General features: G+C 36.7%; 1 protein-coding gene across 13 annotated transcripts in view; it reads right to left on the bottom strand.

Moving 5' to 3' along the window:
* The window catches only part of LOC110456710 (sarcolemmal membrane-associated protein-like), a 92082-nt gene that overhangs the window by 35171 nt on the left and 43977 nt on the right, over window positions 1-12934 (bottom strand). For all 13 annotated transcript variants that reach the window (XM_021507614.1, XM_021507617.1, XM_021507621.1 and 10 more), the window contains 12 exons: window positions 10658-10753; window positions 10065-10136; window positions 9702-9779; window positions 7098-7160; window positions 6576-6713; window positions 5785-5895; window positions 5241-5298; window positions 4785-4907; window positions 4401-4466; window positions 3855-3896; window positions 3418-3480; window positions 1881-1943 (listed from right to left, as the gene is read on the bottom strand). In XM_021507614.1, the coding sequence (XP_021363289.1) occupies window positions 1881-1943; window positions 3418-3480; window positions 3855-3896; window positions 4401-4466; window positions 4785-4907; window positions 5241-5298; window positions 5785-5895; window positions 6576-6713; window positions 7098-7160; window positions 9702-9779; window positions 10065-10136; window positions 10658-10753 (973 nt within the window). The remainder of the gene's footprint in view (window positions 1-1880; window positions 1944-3417; window positions 3481-3854; window positions 3897-4400; window positions 4467-4784; window positions 4908-5240; window positions 5299-5784; window positions 5896-6575; window positions 6714-7097; window positions 7161-9701; window positions 9780-10064; window positions 10137-10657; window positions 10754-12934) is intronic.

Below are 12934 nucleotides of genomic sequence, written 5' to 3' on the forward strand. Positions count from 1 at the left end.
ACCCTGAGCATTTTGGTTATTCAGAAGAAGTTGTTTAAAGGTTTTTTAATACAATTGACCCCTGTGACCTTGAATATAATTGAAGGTCATTCATTTGAACAAACTTGGTAGCCCTTCACCCAAGCATGCTACTGGCCAAATATCATCTCCCTGGGCATTTTGGTTATTGAGAAGAAGATGTTTAAAGTTTTTGACATATTTGACCCCTGTGACCTTGAAAATAGGTGAAGGTCATTTATTTGAACAAACTTGGTAGCCCTTCATATGGCCAAATATTGACACCCTAGGCCTTTCGGTTATTAAGAAGAAGTCGTTTAAAGTAAAATATTGACGCCGGACGCCGGACGGACGGACGGACGGACGGACGGACGGACAACGGACGGACAACGGACGGACGGACGACGGACGCCGCACCACGGCATAAGCTCACTTGGCACTTCGTGCCAGGTGAGCTAATAATGCACAATCCAGTGTCATTAATTGTTTACTCTTTGAGGACTAGTAAATTCTAAACTAATAGATTTAGCATGGCTAGAATTGAAATATGTAAATTTTCTGTGCAAATAAATTAAGTGGTTATAAAATGGAAGGACACTAAATGTTGGGGGAAAAGAGAGATTGGACAAAAAGAACAAGATGTCAATAAAATTGAAGTAAAGATACGTTGTATTAATATTGTTTTTCATGCATTGATTTTCCATGGCCAGATTAAACAAGAGGCCCAGGGGCCTTAATAGCTCACCTGGTATTATATTTTTCAATTTAAAACCTGCTGAGTACCATTCAGGTTTATCAAAGGAGTACAAGAAACAAAGTTGCAAGAAGAACTACATATAAATCTGTTTTGGTGGAAAAGACACCAAGAAAATGAGTTTCCATGTTATGTCCCAATTTTTCTCAATTTCCCCTATTGGGCCTCACATGCATCTTTTTATACAAATTAAACAAATTGATTTTTTCTATTTTCCCTGCTCCTCTGCCTGGTTGAGGGGGGGGTGGCACATCTTCCATTTATAAATATACAATTCCCTTCGAACAAAGATTCTCTAGAACAAGTTTGGTTAGGTTAAAATCCCTTCAACGGTACAGAAGGAGAAGGATCTTTAATGTTTTCCTCTATTTTCCCTAATGGGCCCCACTCATATGTCCCAAAGAAGGGGGTTCACACACCTCAGTTTAAACAAAATTGATTCTTTGGTCCCTAAGCATGCTTCAGACTGCATTTGGTTTAAATAGTAGGAGAAAAAAAATCCTCTATTTCCCCTATTGGGCCCCGCCCCTATGCCCCCAGAGGGCCCACACCCACCTTTTATACAAACTTGAGGCTCCTTTGTCCAGAGATGCTCTAGAACAAATTTGGTCAAAATCCTTCTATTGGTTGAGAAGAAGAAGATTTTTAAAAATTTACCTATTTTCCCCCTATTTGGCCCCGCCCCTCTGCCCCAAGGGGGACCATACCCTCCGTTTATACAAAACTGAGAACCCTTTGGCCAATGATGCTCCAGACCAAATTTGGTCAAAATCCTCTGAGCCATTCAGGACCTTCGGGCCAGGTGAGCTAACAATGAAACTTCTAGTGAAGTAAACCGTTTCGTCACTTGACTTTCTGCTGCTCCCCAAGAAAATAGCAATGCAAGAACACTAATACAGTTCAATCAGGTTTTAAAAATGTTAACCTACAACGGACATGTAACCATTTATATACAGCTGTATCTGTCAGCTTGCCCCACATAGATAGTTCCAAACCATTTCTCATTGAATATACTTTTCATACAGTATGTAAATTTGAATATATGCCTTGGTCTTGACAATGTGAGTACAATAAACTGGACACTGTACAGTAAGTACAACACTGGACAAACAGAACATCGGACACTGACCTTCTAGGGCAGACATCTTGGATTCATACTGGTGGGACTCGGCTTCAGCAACCTCAAGTTCTTCTGCAAGGAACAATCAATACAAAATGACCACATGTCAGTTCAGTATGGCCAATTGTTGAGAAACAATAAAATGACCACTGGTCAGCACAGTATGGCCAATGTTGACAAACAATAAAATGACCACTGGTCAGCACAGTATAGCCAATGTCGACAAACAATAAAATGACCCCTGGTTAGCACAGTATGGCCCTGTATAGCCAATGTTGACAAACAATAAAATGACCACTGGTTAGCACAGTATGGCCCTGTATAGCCAATGTCGACAAACAATTAAATGACCACTGGTCAGTTCAGTATGGCCCTGTATAGCCAATGTTGACAAACAATAAAATGACCCCTGGTTAGCACAGTATGGCCAATGTCGACAAACAATTAAATGACCACTGGTCAGCTCAGTATGGCCCTGTATAGCCAATGTCGACAAACAATAAAATGACCACTGGTCAGCTCAGTATGGCCCTGTATAGCCAATGTTGACAAACAATAAAATGAATGTCAACAAACAATTAAATGACCACTGGTCAGCTCAGTATGGCCCTGTATAGCCAATGTTGACAAACAATAAAATGAATGTCAACAAACAATTGAATGACCACTGGTCAGCTCAGTATGGCCCTGTATATCCAATGTTGACAAACAATAAAATGAATGTCAACGAACAATTAAATGACCACTGGTCAGCTCAGTATGGCCAATGTTGACAAACAATAAAATGACCACTGGTCAGCTCAGTATGGCCCTGCATAGCCAATGTTGACAAACAATTAAATGACCCCTGGTTAGCACAGTATAGCCAATGTTGACAGACAATTAAATGACCACTGGTCAGCACAGTATGGCCAATGTTGACAAACAATAAAATGACCACTGGTCAGCACAGTATAGCCAATGTCGACAAACAATAAAATGACCCCTGGTTAGCACAGGATAGCCAATGTTGACAAACAATTAAATGACCACGGGTCAGCACAGTATGGCCAATGTTGACAAACAATAAAATGACCCCTGGTTAGCACAGTATAGCCAATGTTGACAAACAATTAAATGACCACTGGTCAGCACAGTATGGCCAATGTTGACAAACAATAAAATGACCACTGGTCAGCTCAGTATGGCCCTGTATAGCCAATGTTGACAAACAATTAAATGACCCCTGGTTAGCACAGTATAGCCAATGTCGACAAACAATTAAATGACCACTGGTCAGCACAGTATGGCCAATGTTGACAAACAATAAAACAACTATCTGTCAGTACAGTAATAATTTGAGATTAATACATGACTACCAATCAATTTTTCCAACATGGACAACGATAAAACAAAAATCAACAATTTCCATGTAATAATTTTCAAAAAATTCCAAATATCAAAACATTTACATGATTATCGTAAACATGTACAAATAGCCAGTAAAAACCTATCGGGGTGAAACATATTCTGATAAAGAGTTAATGTTAGAACACACAACACTTACTCTGGAGCTTCTCAACGTTATCACTGCTAGCCTTCAGTTTGGCATCTGATTCATCAAGCTGGGCTGTTTACAACGAGAATAAAAATAAAGATAACAGGAGAAAAAAATATTATTTATACATGATTACAACACAATAACCATGGCAACATGAGGAGGACAAAACCCTAAGGAGTAGACCCATGAGCCTGCAATTATATCTTTAATTGCAAATGATAATAAGGGTCACTTCAAACTAGGGAAGGCTCAAATGCCTTGGAAATTAAAATCTCATAGGATTTAACAAGGTGTAACAAAATCTACACCAATGAAGAACTGATCAAATCATGAGTACGTTTTCATGAAATCCGTTATCTTAATATTACTTCCATTTTTCTACATTTAGAAGTAGTAGAGGGTTAATATTGTAAACCTTGAAAATGGAACATGACCATACAAACCTTTATATTTCTCTATCTGTTGTTGGGTCTCCTTTAGTTTACCTGGAATTGATAGTATAACGCTTAACGAACAGGTAACTAATGTAACACAGCAGTGTAGTAAATTCCCAATCATTGAACACTGACTCCTATTATTTATTTTTATTTTACCAGTCAAGGAAAACTGATTTTATGAAAGAGTTATCTCCCTTACAAACTAACTATTTTTAACATCAGCATTATTTATCCAAAGTCTAAATCACCCTTGATAACAGATATTTAATTTATTTCTCAAGTGGAAATCTTTTTGTAAGGAGGTATAAGTTGCAGCAATGTACAGTTAAATGCTTCATTTTGCATGTTTTCTTAGTTTTGCCAACTGTGCCTGTAGGTTTGGTTAGGGAACACTTGTGATTGAGAGGATGCTATTTCAGTATAATGATAGCAATGAATAATCACAGAAGATTTTAACTAACGAGTGAGCCCTATCATGTGAACATAAAGTGATCTTCAGTAGTATATATTCTATATAGATTGTCAGTATACAGAGGCTGAAATATAACTGACCTTCTATATCATCAGTCCTGATCACCTTGAGAGATGGGGAGGTGGGAATTATCTGAGGTTGTTCATCTGGAATAAACAAACAATTGAATTCATGTCTTTTGGCATCAAGAAGGTTTTGTCAACTTTGTTTCTTCACATTCTTTATTTTTAATATGACTTCTGTTAAATTTTAATACATGTTTCACTGTATAGTGAGTTCAAAATGCCAGATTAAAACTTGCCATTTTCATTTAAAACACACATTTCCAGGGATTAGATTTTTACATCTGATTTATATCTCCAGCACAAGTTTAATTTAAATACTCATTTGGACACCATGTCCATAAATGTCCTTTTTTTCTGAAAATTCTTTATAGTAGACTGTTAATTCAAGCGCGACTTTACCTATTGTGTTTGAGTCAACCAGTTTGTTATCATCTTCCGTCTTTTCCTCCTCATCCTCGTCTGTCTTTTCATCAGCTTCCTTGTTGCTATCGGACGGTTCCTCTTTCAGGGCTTCAAGCTTGGCTGGTGACAGGAATAGTTTATAAACGTTTTGTGAATAATCAGACTTCAAGAATGGCTAGAAACAGGATTGTCAACCTCCTGAAGGGTACCTCCTACCATTCTTTTACTTTTACAAAATCAATAGATCTACATTTCATTTAAACTTTCTATAACTTATCATAATATCCCTGTCTCTGAATCAGTTTATCCAATTTCTGGAATTCCATCCTCTCTCCTTCAGACAAATCTTTCCACTTTATAATTACCTAAACCTCTGACCAGGAGATCTGTTTTTGACACAGAACAGGTTTACAAACAAGTGTGACATGTATAAATATGAAACCAGACTTTTACCTTTCATTGCAGCTAACTGGTTCATAGTGATGTCGTTGTCAGCTTGTAGAGACTCCAGCTGTATAAACAAAGGCATTGACTTTAATGTAAGTTTACACCTGTGGGAACTACAAAACAATGTAGGTAATTATTATTACATTCCAATTCCTTAATGTTTATTTTTCTCTGTTACTTTATTCAATTAAAAGCTGCATAAAAATCTTAAAAGATTGTTTACGGTTTCAGGACATCCAAACCACTATGGTCATATCTTTATAGAACATCTAAAGCATGTTTGGTTGTGATTTATTTTAAATCTTCAACTGATTCCTGTCTGATATCATTCATTTGCAAGTTTTATAATTTAAACAGTTTATTATCAATCATAAAACTATTCCAGTTAACTTCAAATTTAATGACTGAAAATAACAGATCTCTGAACTTGTAGACATGTTCTCTGACCGCCAACATGTATCACTTCACCTCTTCTGGTAAGATCTCTAAAGGTGAAATGATGACCTCTGTAGGTGAGATAACGACCTTTACAGGTGTGATAATGACTTACCTTGGCTGAGAGCATATCCTCCTCCTTGACCATTTCGTCTAGTTTATCCTGGAGACAGATTTTCTCTTTATCAGCTTTCTCCGTCTCCTCCACCAAGTTTCTCTCTGCTTCCTGCACACAGAAAACAGGACATTATCTCACAAGTTCCTTACAGCCATTTCAAACACCACAAATTTCCCATGACAACTTCAAACATCAAAAGTTCATAAAACAATAACAGACATCACAAGTTCCTCAAAAGGATGAAAAACACCCCAAAACATACATAATGTTGCTTGGAAAAATGTTTTTCTTTTTCAGAAAATCTGACCACTCATTAGAAAAAAAAAATCCTTTCAAAGCTATATTGAATGCCAGTGCCAAAAAAAATCTTTTCCTTTCACAGTTAAACTGACCACTTCTTACAATAGTTTAAGGACCTAAGTGACCACTGACCACTTCTTACAATAGAATAGTTTTAGGACCAAAGTGACCACTGACCAATTCTTACAATAATTTTAGGACCTAAGTGACCAGTGACCACTTCTTAAAATAGTTTTAGGACCAAAGTGACCACTGACCACTTCTTACAATAGTTACAGGATCTAAGTGACCACTTCTTACAATAGTTACAGGACCTAAGTGACCACTGACCACTTCTTAAAATAGTTTTAGGACCTTAGTGACCAGTGACCACTTCTTACAATAGTTACATGACCTAAGTGACCACTGACCATTTTTACAATAGTTACATGACCTAACTGACCATTCTTACAATAGTTTTAGGACCTAACTGACCACTTGTTACTTACAGACAGTTTGTCCTGGAGCTCCTTCACTTCCTTGAGCTGATCCTGATATTTCTCTGCCAGTTGCTGCAGTTCATCCTGGGACTTCTCACACATGTCCTTCAGGTGGGCACATTCCTCTTCTGTGTTCACCATGGACCGCTAAATGTCAAAGTCATAGTACACCACATTATGTCAAGGTCATAGTACACCATATTAGGTCAAGGTCATAGAACACCATATTAGGTCAAGGTCATAGTAAAGTATACGATGACAAGGATTCATAAAACATTTAAAGTTTACAAAACAGAATGCATTGAAAAAGAGATAGCAATGAATGTAATGTCAAGGTCACAGTGCAGAATGTCAAGGTTACCAAACACTTCCCAATGTCAAGGTTAAACACAGGTTCTATGAAATTGAATAGATGTTAAGATATGATGAAGGAAAAGTGTTACTTAGTATATATCAACATGTTAACTAAATAAGACCACAGCTTCGGATTCCATTAACCATAGCCGAGATCTGTTAGGATGAACTGCTTACCTCAAGATCGGATAATTTTCTCACAGCTTCTAGTTTTTCCTGTAAAACTTTTCGAAGCGATTCCTAAAACAAAGAAATAAAATGTTGAACATGTAATAACTGTTAATAATTCGTTTTTCCTGTAAAACTTTTCGAAGCGATTCCTAAAACAAAGAAATAAAATGTTGAACATGTAATAACTGTTAATAATTCCTTCTAATATACATGTACATCTATATACCACTCCAAAGTTTTCATTTTGAATGTGATTTTGTAGCTCTATCGTGATTTTGAGGACATACCAGGAGGCCTTACCTTGGCAGTAGTTACATATAACGATACATTGGCAATGGTTCCCCTATCTATATATAGGTTCTCTGGTGATCGATCTGTTACCGTACCCTGACAATATTTCCCCTATCTATATATAGGTTCTCTGGTGATCGATCTGTTACCGTACCCTGACAATAGTTCATAGCCTTACCTTGGCAGTAGTTAAATAACAATACATTGGCAATGGTTCCCCTCTCTATATATAGGTTCTCTGGTGATAGATCTAGCTAGGCACTGACAATAGGTCATAGCCTTACCTTTGCAGTAGTTACATAACAATACATTGGCAACGGTTCACCTATCTATATATAGGTTCTCTGGTGATAGATCTAGCTAGGCACTGACAATAGGTCATAGCCTTACCTTTGCAGTAGTTACATAACAATACATTGGCAACGGTACCCCTATCTATATATAGGTTCTCTGACACCATATCTGTTACCGTACCCTGACAATAGTTCCCATATCTATATATAGGTTCTCTGACACCATATCTGTTACCGTACCCTGACAATAGGTCATAGCCTTGCCTTGGCAGTAGTTACATAACAATACATTGGCAACGGTACCCCTATCTATATATAGGTTCTCTGGTGATCGATCTGTTACCGTACCCTGACAATAGTTCCCATATCTATATATAGGTTCTCTGACACCATATCTGTTACCGTACCCTGACAATAGTTCCCCTATCTATATATAGGCTCTCTGGTGATAGATCTGTTACCGTACCCTGACAATATTTCCCCTATCTATATGTAGGTTCTCTGACAACAGATCTGTTACCGTACCCTGACAATAGGTCATAGCCTTTCCTTGGCAGTAGTTACATAACAATACATTGCCAATGGTTCCCTTATCTATATATAGGTTCTACATGTACATCTATATACCACTCCAAAGTTTTCATTTTGAATGTGATTTTGTAGCTATATCGTGATTTTGAGGACATACCAGGAGGCCTTAACTTGGCAGTAGTTACATATAACGATACATTGGCAATGGTTCCCCTATCTGTATATAGGTTCTCTGGTGATAGATCTAACTGTAGCCTGACAATAGGTCATAGCCTTACCTTGGCAGTAGTAACATAACAATACATTGGCAATGGTTCCCCTATCTATATATAGGATCTCTGACACCATATCTGTTACCGTACCCTGACAATAGGTCATAGGCTTACCTTGGCAGTAGTTACATAACAATACATTGGCAATGGTTCCCTTATCTATATATAGGTTCCCTGACACCAGATCTGTTACTGTACCCTGACAATAGGTCATAGCCTTACCTTGGCAGTAGTTACATAACAATACATTGGCAACGGTTCCCCTATCTATATATAGGTTCTCTGGTGATAGATCTGTTACCGTACCCTGACAATAGGCCATAGCCTTACCTTGGCAGTAGTTACATAACGATACATTGGCAATGGTTCCCCTATCTATATATAGGTTCTGTGGTGATAGATCTAACTGTACCCTGACAATAGGTCATAGCCTTTCCTTGGCGGTGTTTACATAACAATACATTGGCAATGGTTCCCCTATCTATATATAGGTTTTCTGGTGATAGATCTAACTGTACCCTGACAATAGGTCATAGCATTACCTTGGCAGTAGTTACATAACAATACATTGGCAATGGTTCCCCTATGTATATATAGGTTCTCTGGTGATAGATCTGTTACCGTACCCTGACAATAGTTCCCCTATCTATATATAGGTTCTCTGGTGATAGATCTGTTACCGTACCCTGACAATAGTTCCCATATCTATATATAGGTTCTCTGACACCAGATCTGTTACTGTACCCTGACAATAGGTCATAACCTTACCTTGGCAGTAGTTACATAACAATACATTGGCAATGGTTCCCCTATCTATATATAGGTTCTCTGACAACAGATCTGATACCGTACCCTGACAATAGTTCCCCTATCTATATATATAGGTTCTCTGACAACAGATCTGTTACCGTACCCTGACAATAGTTCCCATATCTATATATATAGGTTCTCTGACAACAGATCTGTTACCGCACCCTGACAATAGTTCCCCTATCTATATATAGGTTCTCTGACAACAGATCTGTTACCGCACCCTGACAATAGTTCCCCTATCTATATATAGGTTCTCTGGTGATAGATCTGTTACCGGACCCTGACAATAGGTCATAGCCTTACCTTGGCAGTAGTTACATAACAATACTTTGTCAATGGTTCGCCTATCTATATAAAGGTTCTCTGGTGATAGATCTAACTGTACCCTAACATTAGGTAACTAGCCTTACCTTGGCAGTGGTTTCGTAGGTGAGTTTTTCTTCCTGCAAGGTAACAACTTCTTGTCGTAAAGAATCCTCGGCATGATTCTGAAACCAGACCAACACTGAATTACTGAACACCAGGACAAATATAAAAAAATATTCATTTCTCCAATTCTTCAATTGAAATTTTCCTTGAAATACTGTTAAGATGATAGATTAACTGGCTTCATTTAGATGAGATAACATCAATCCATTCTCATCATAAGTACATCCAATTTATCAACAGCTGGTGTAACCAAACCTCAATACTGTATTGAAGTCCCTCACACTTATCACATCCAGTAAACTCTAGTACAGACACGAATGTTGTCTGACACAGGTAACACTTACCTTAGAGTAGGTGTGAAGCTGGTTCTCTAATACATCAAGTCGAGACAAAAGCCGATCTTCTGTGATTAGGGCCTGTAAAACAATGCATGATCAGTCCATTATTTAAAAAAAATACAAGAATAAAAATATATTTGTTAATGCTGTTATTATTTACTAACATTTCAGGAGATTTTTATGTCAATGTTTATTTGTGAATGGAGAGAGTTATCATGATTTAAATATCTTGCAAATAATTTTTGAGAAACAAATTAACAAGGAACATGAATCACTCATTTTTCTTGGCAAATTCAAATATTCACAAAAGCCATCTGAAGAAGAACAGCAAAATTAAGTTTTGCAAAAATGAAATGATTGTCAATAAAACTTATTTAAAAAAATAGCCATCTTGAGATAAATTGGGTAAACTGAAGTGTTAATGTCCATTTTACTGATAAAAACACGTTTTTGTCTATCAACATCCTATGATAACAACTTCCTATGGTCTAAACTGACCAGGTGATTGTTAAACCTACTTATTGACTGTGAAATGCTCTCTCTGTAAAGTGAGTGCCTCAACTAACTTGTACCGACCAGCTGGTGTGAGCGAGACTTACCTGCCATCCCGTCTCCGAAGCTTCCTGTGTGTTCTCCAGAAGCTGCTGCAGCGTTGACAGTTTCTGTTCCAGCATCTTTTCCCGGTGAAGGGCTTCCTGAAAGACACAAGAAATCTTGAGGTCAGAATGCTGACAATGAAAGAAATCCCATGTTGTACCAGGACTTCCAAAATGTCCCATAAAGGGTTTTCTAGAAAACTGTCTCAAAAGTAAAACTGTAGACATTCTTCTATCTGTTTGTGAAGAAAACAAAAAATACCTAATAATGCATTTGTTTCTGCATGAAACATGATTTTAATCAAAAATATCCTGATACAGAAATCTATGAAATTGACACAATTTTTGTCAGATAAATGTCAGATACCCAATACCTCCAAGTTTAGAAATCTGAAAATCATTCACAGCCTAAATCAGAGGTTTGGAGATCTAGCGATATGATATTTTACTCATTAAGCTATAGAAACACACAATTTTTATTCTCTGTTTGGCATCCATCAAAATTTTACGTGATTTCATTTTTAAGACAGACATCTTATAGTGTCGAATCAGTCCCTCCTTATCCAGTACAATCATATCAATAAGTATCTAAGTACATCAAATCTATAGTATTGACAATGCTCTTTTTCTCATCTGTCCAAAATATCAGGGAAAGTGACTATAATGAACTATTTTGTTCCACAAATATAATCTCAATGTTGACATTGTGTTTCCTGATTTTACGTAACTTGTGGACAAAATATACAGTTCATTCGCACATTCTGATTTTATTTTCACATTGCACAAACCAATTTAACAAAAAAATCAATTATCTCTTATCCTACTTTGTTTTTGTTTTTTAGCCTTGAAATGTTCATCCAGTGTTGTTTCAGTTTTTATAGCAATTGACACCTAAGTGATACATTTAAAAAAAACTGCTGTCTTCTTTCAAACCACAAGCATGTCATCAATTTCCTGTGGTTCAGGTAAACAGGTGAACTTGTTAAGTACACATTTAAATTCCTCATTCCTTCTACAGCTATTTCACAGCAGTAGTACACGAAAATTATAACTTCACCTTTTTGCTCAGGAAAATCTTTTTTTTCTTGTTTTTCAGCTTTTTGTATCATTAGGTATAATTTCTCATATAAACATATGCTAAAACAATGCTTAAACAATGTGATCTGCTCTTGATTTTCCTCAAAACAAAATAAATTTCACAAATTAAATAAACTTTAGGAAAATTATACAGAGATACAACTCACCATATTGTAAAAGTACTCAACAATTATCTCCATTGTAAGGAATGACTTGAAAAGTAGGACCTCAGTAAGTCACAAAAGTTTTACCTAAAGATGAAAGTTTATACGAACGGAATCCCCATGGAAAATCAGAGTGAGAAACACTGCCTGAAGTCCAGATAATGGTTCTACAAACAAACAAACCCACCACAAACCATTACAGCAGCTGACCCATATAATCTGGTATAAAATGGCATTGGGATAACAATTTCACCTTCAAAATTTGACCTCTATATCAGTAAGGATAGACTTGGATGCAAATTAGCATACCCAGATAATGGCTTCAGATAACAGCCGAGGCTAAAAACACAGACTTCAAAATAATTATAATCAGAATACAAATAACTTTAATGGCAGTGGTCGGGAATTCTAAGTCTAAATGTGAAGCATAAAATTTGAGAAATCCAGAGCAAATGAAACAAGAAAACTTGTTTCCATTGTACATGTACTATTAATGATGTTGATATGTATCCAGTGTATTGCTCCAAGGATATGATCTGACACAAAAAAAACACTTTGTCATGTTCATCAAGCAGTCTTGATTTTTATAAGTTTTATAAGAACTTGAGTTTTATAAGTTTCAAAACAGGCTTTCAAAATGATGACTATTAAATCAATACTGGGTTTGTGCTTGAATTTTATATTTGAAAAATATTTTCAAAATGGCAGCTGCAGCAACCATATTTAATTACTGATTGATCTGAATAATAAGATTTTATCAGAACTATCTGCCAGTCATCCGTGCCAAGTTTCAGTTTAGCAATAGCAGCAACCATATTGGATATCTCATTGACCCTGAAAATAGCACTTTCTTAGAATGATGTCAAAATGTATCAGTGAGATCCTTTCAGTAGTATTCCAGTCTTTGTTGAAAAATATAAAATGTTTATGTCCCACCACAACAGGCAAAGACAGATCACAGTCACTTGAGCCTTTGACCCAAGAAGAAGCAGCCAGCAGAACTAGGATTCAAACTGTGCACCTCTGAAATCTTGATAAA

Source organism: Mizuhopecten yessoensis, unplaced genomic scaffold (genome assembly GCF_002113885.1).
Source record: "Mizuhopecten yessoensis strain PY_sf001 unplaced genomic scaffold, ASM211388v2 scaffold8839.1, whole genome shotgun sequence".
Taxonomy (NCBI): domain Eukaryota; kingdom Metazoa; phylum Mollusca; class Bivalvia; order Pectinida; family Pectinidae; genus Mizuhopecten; species Mizuhopecten yessoensis.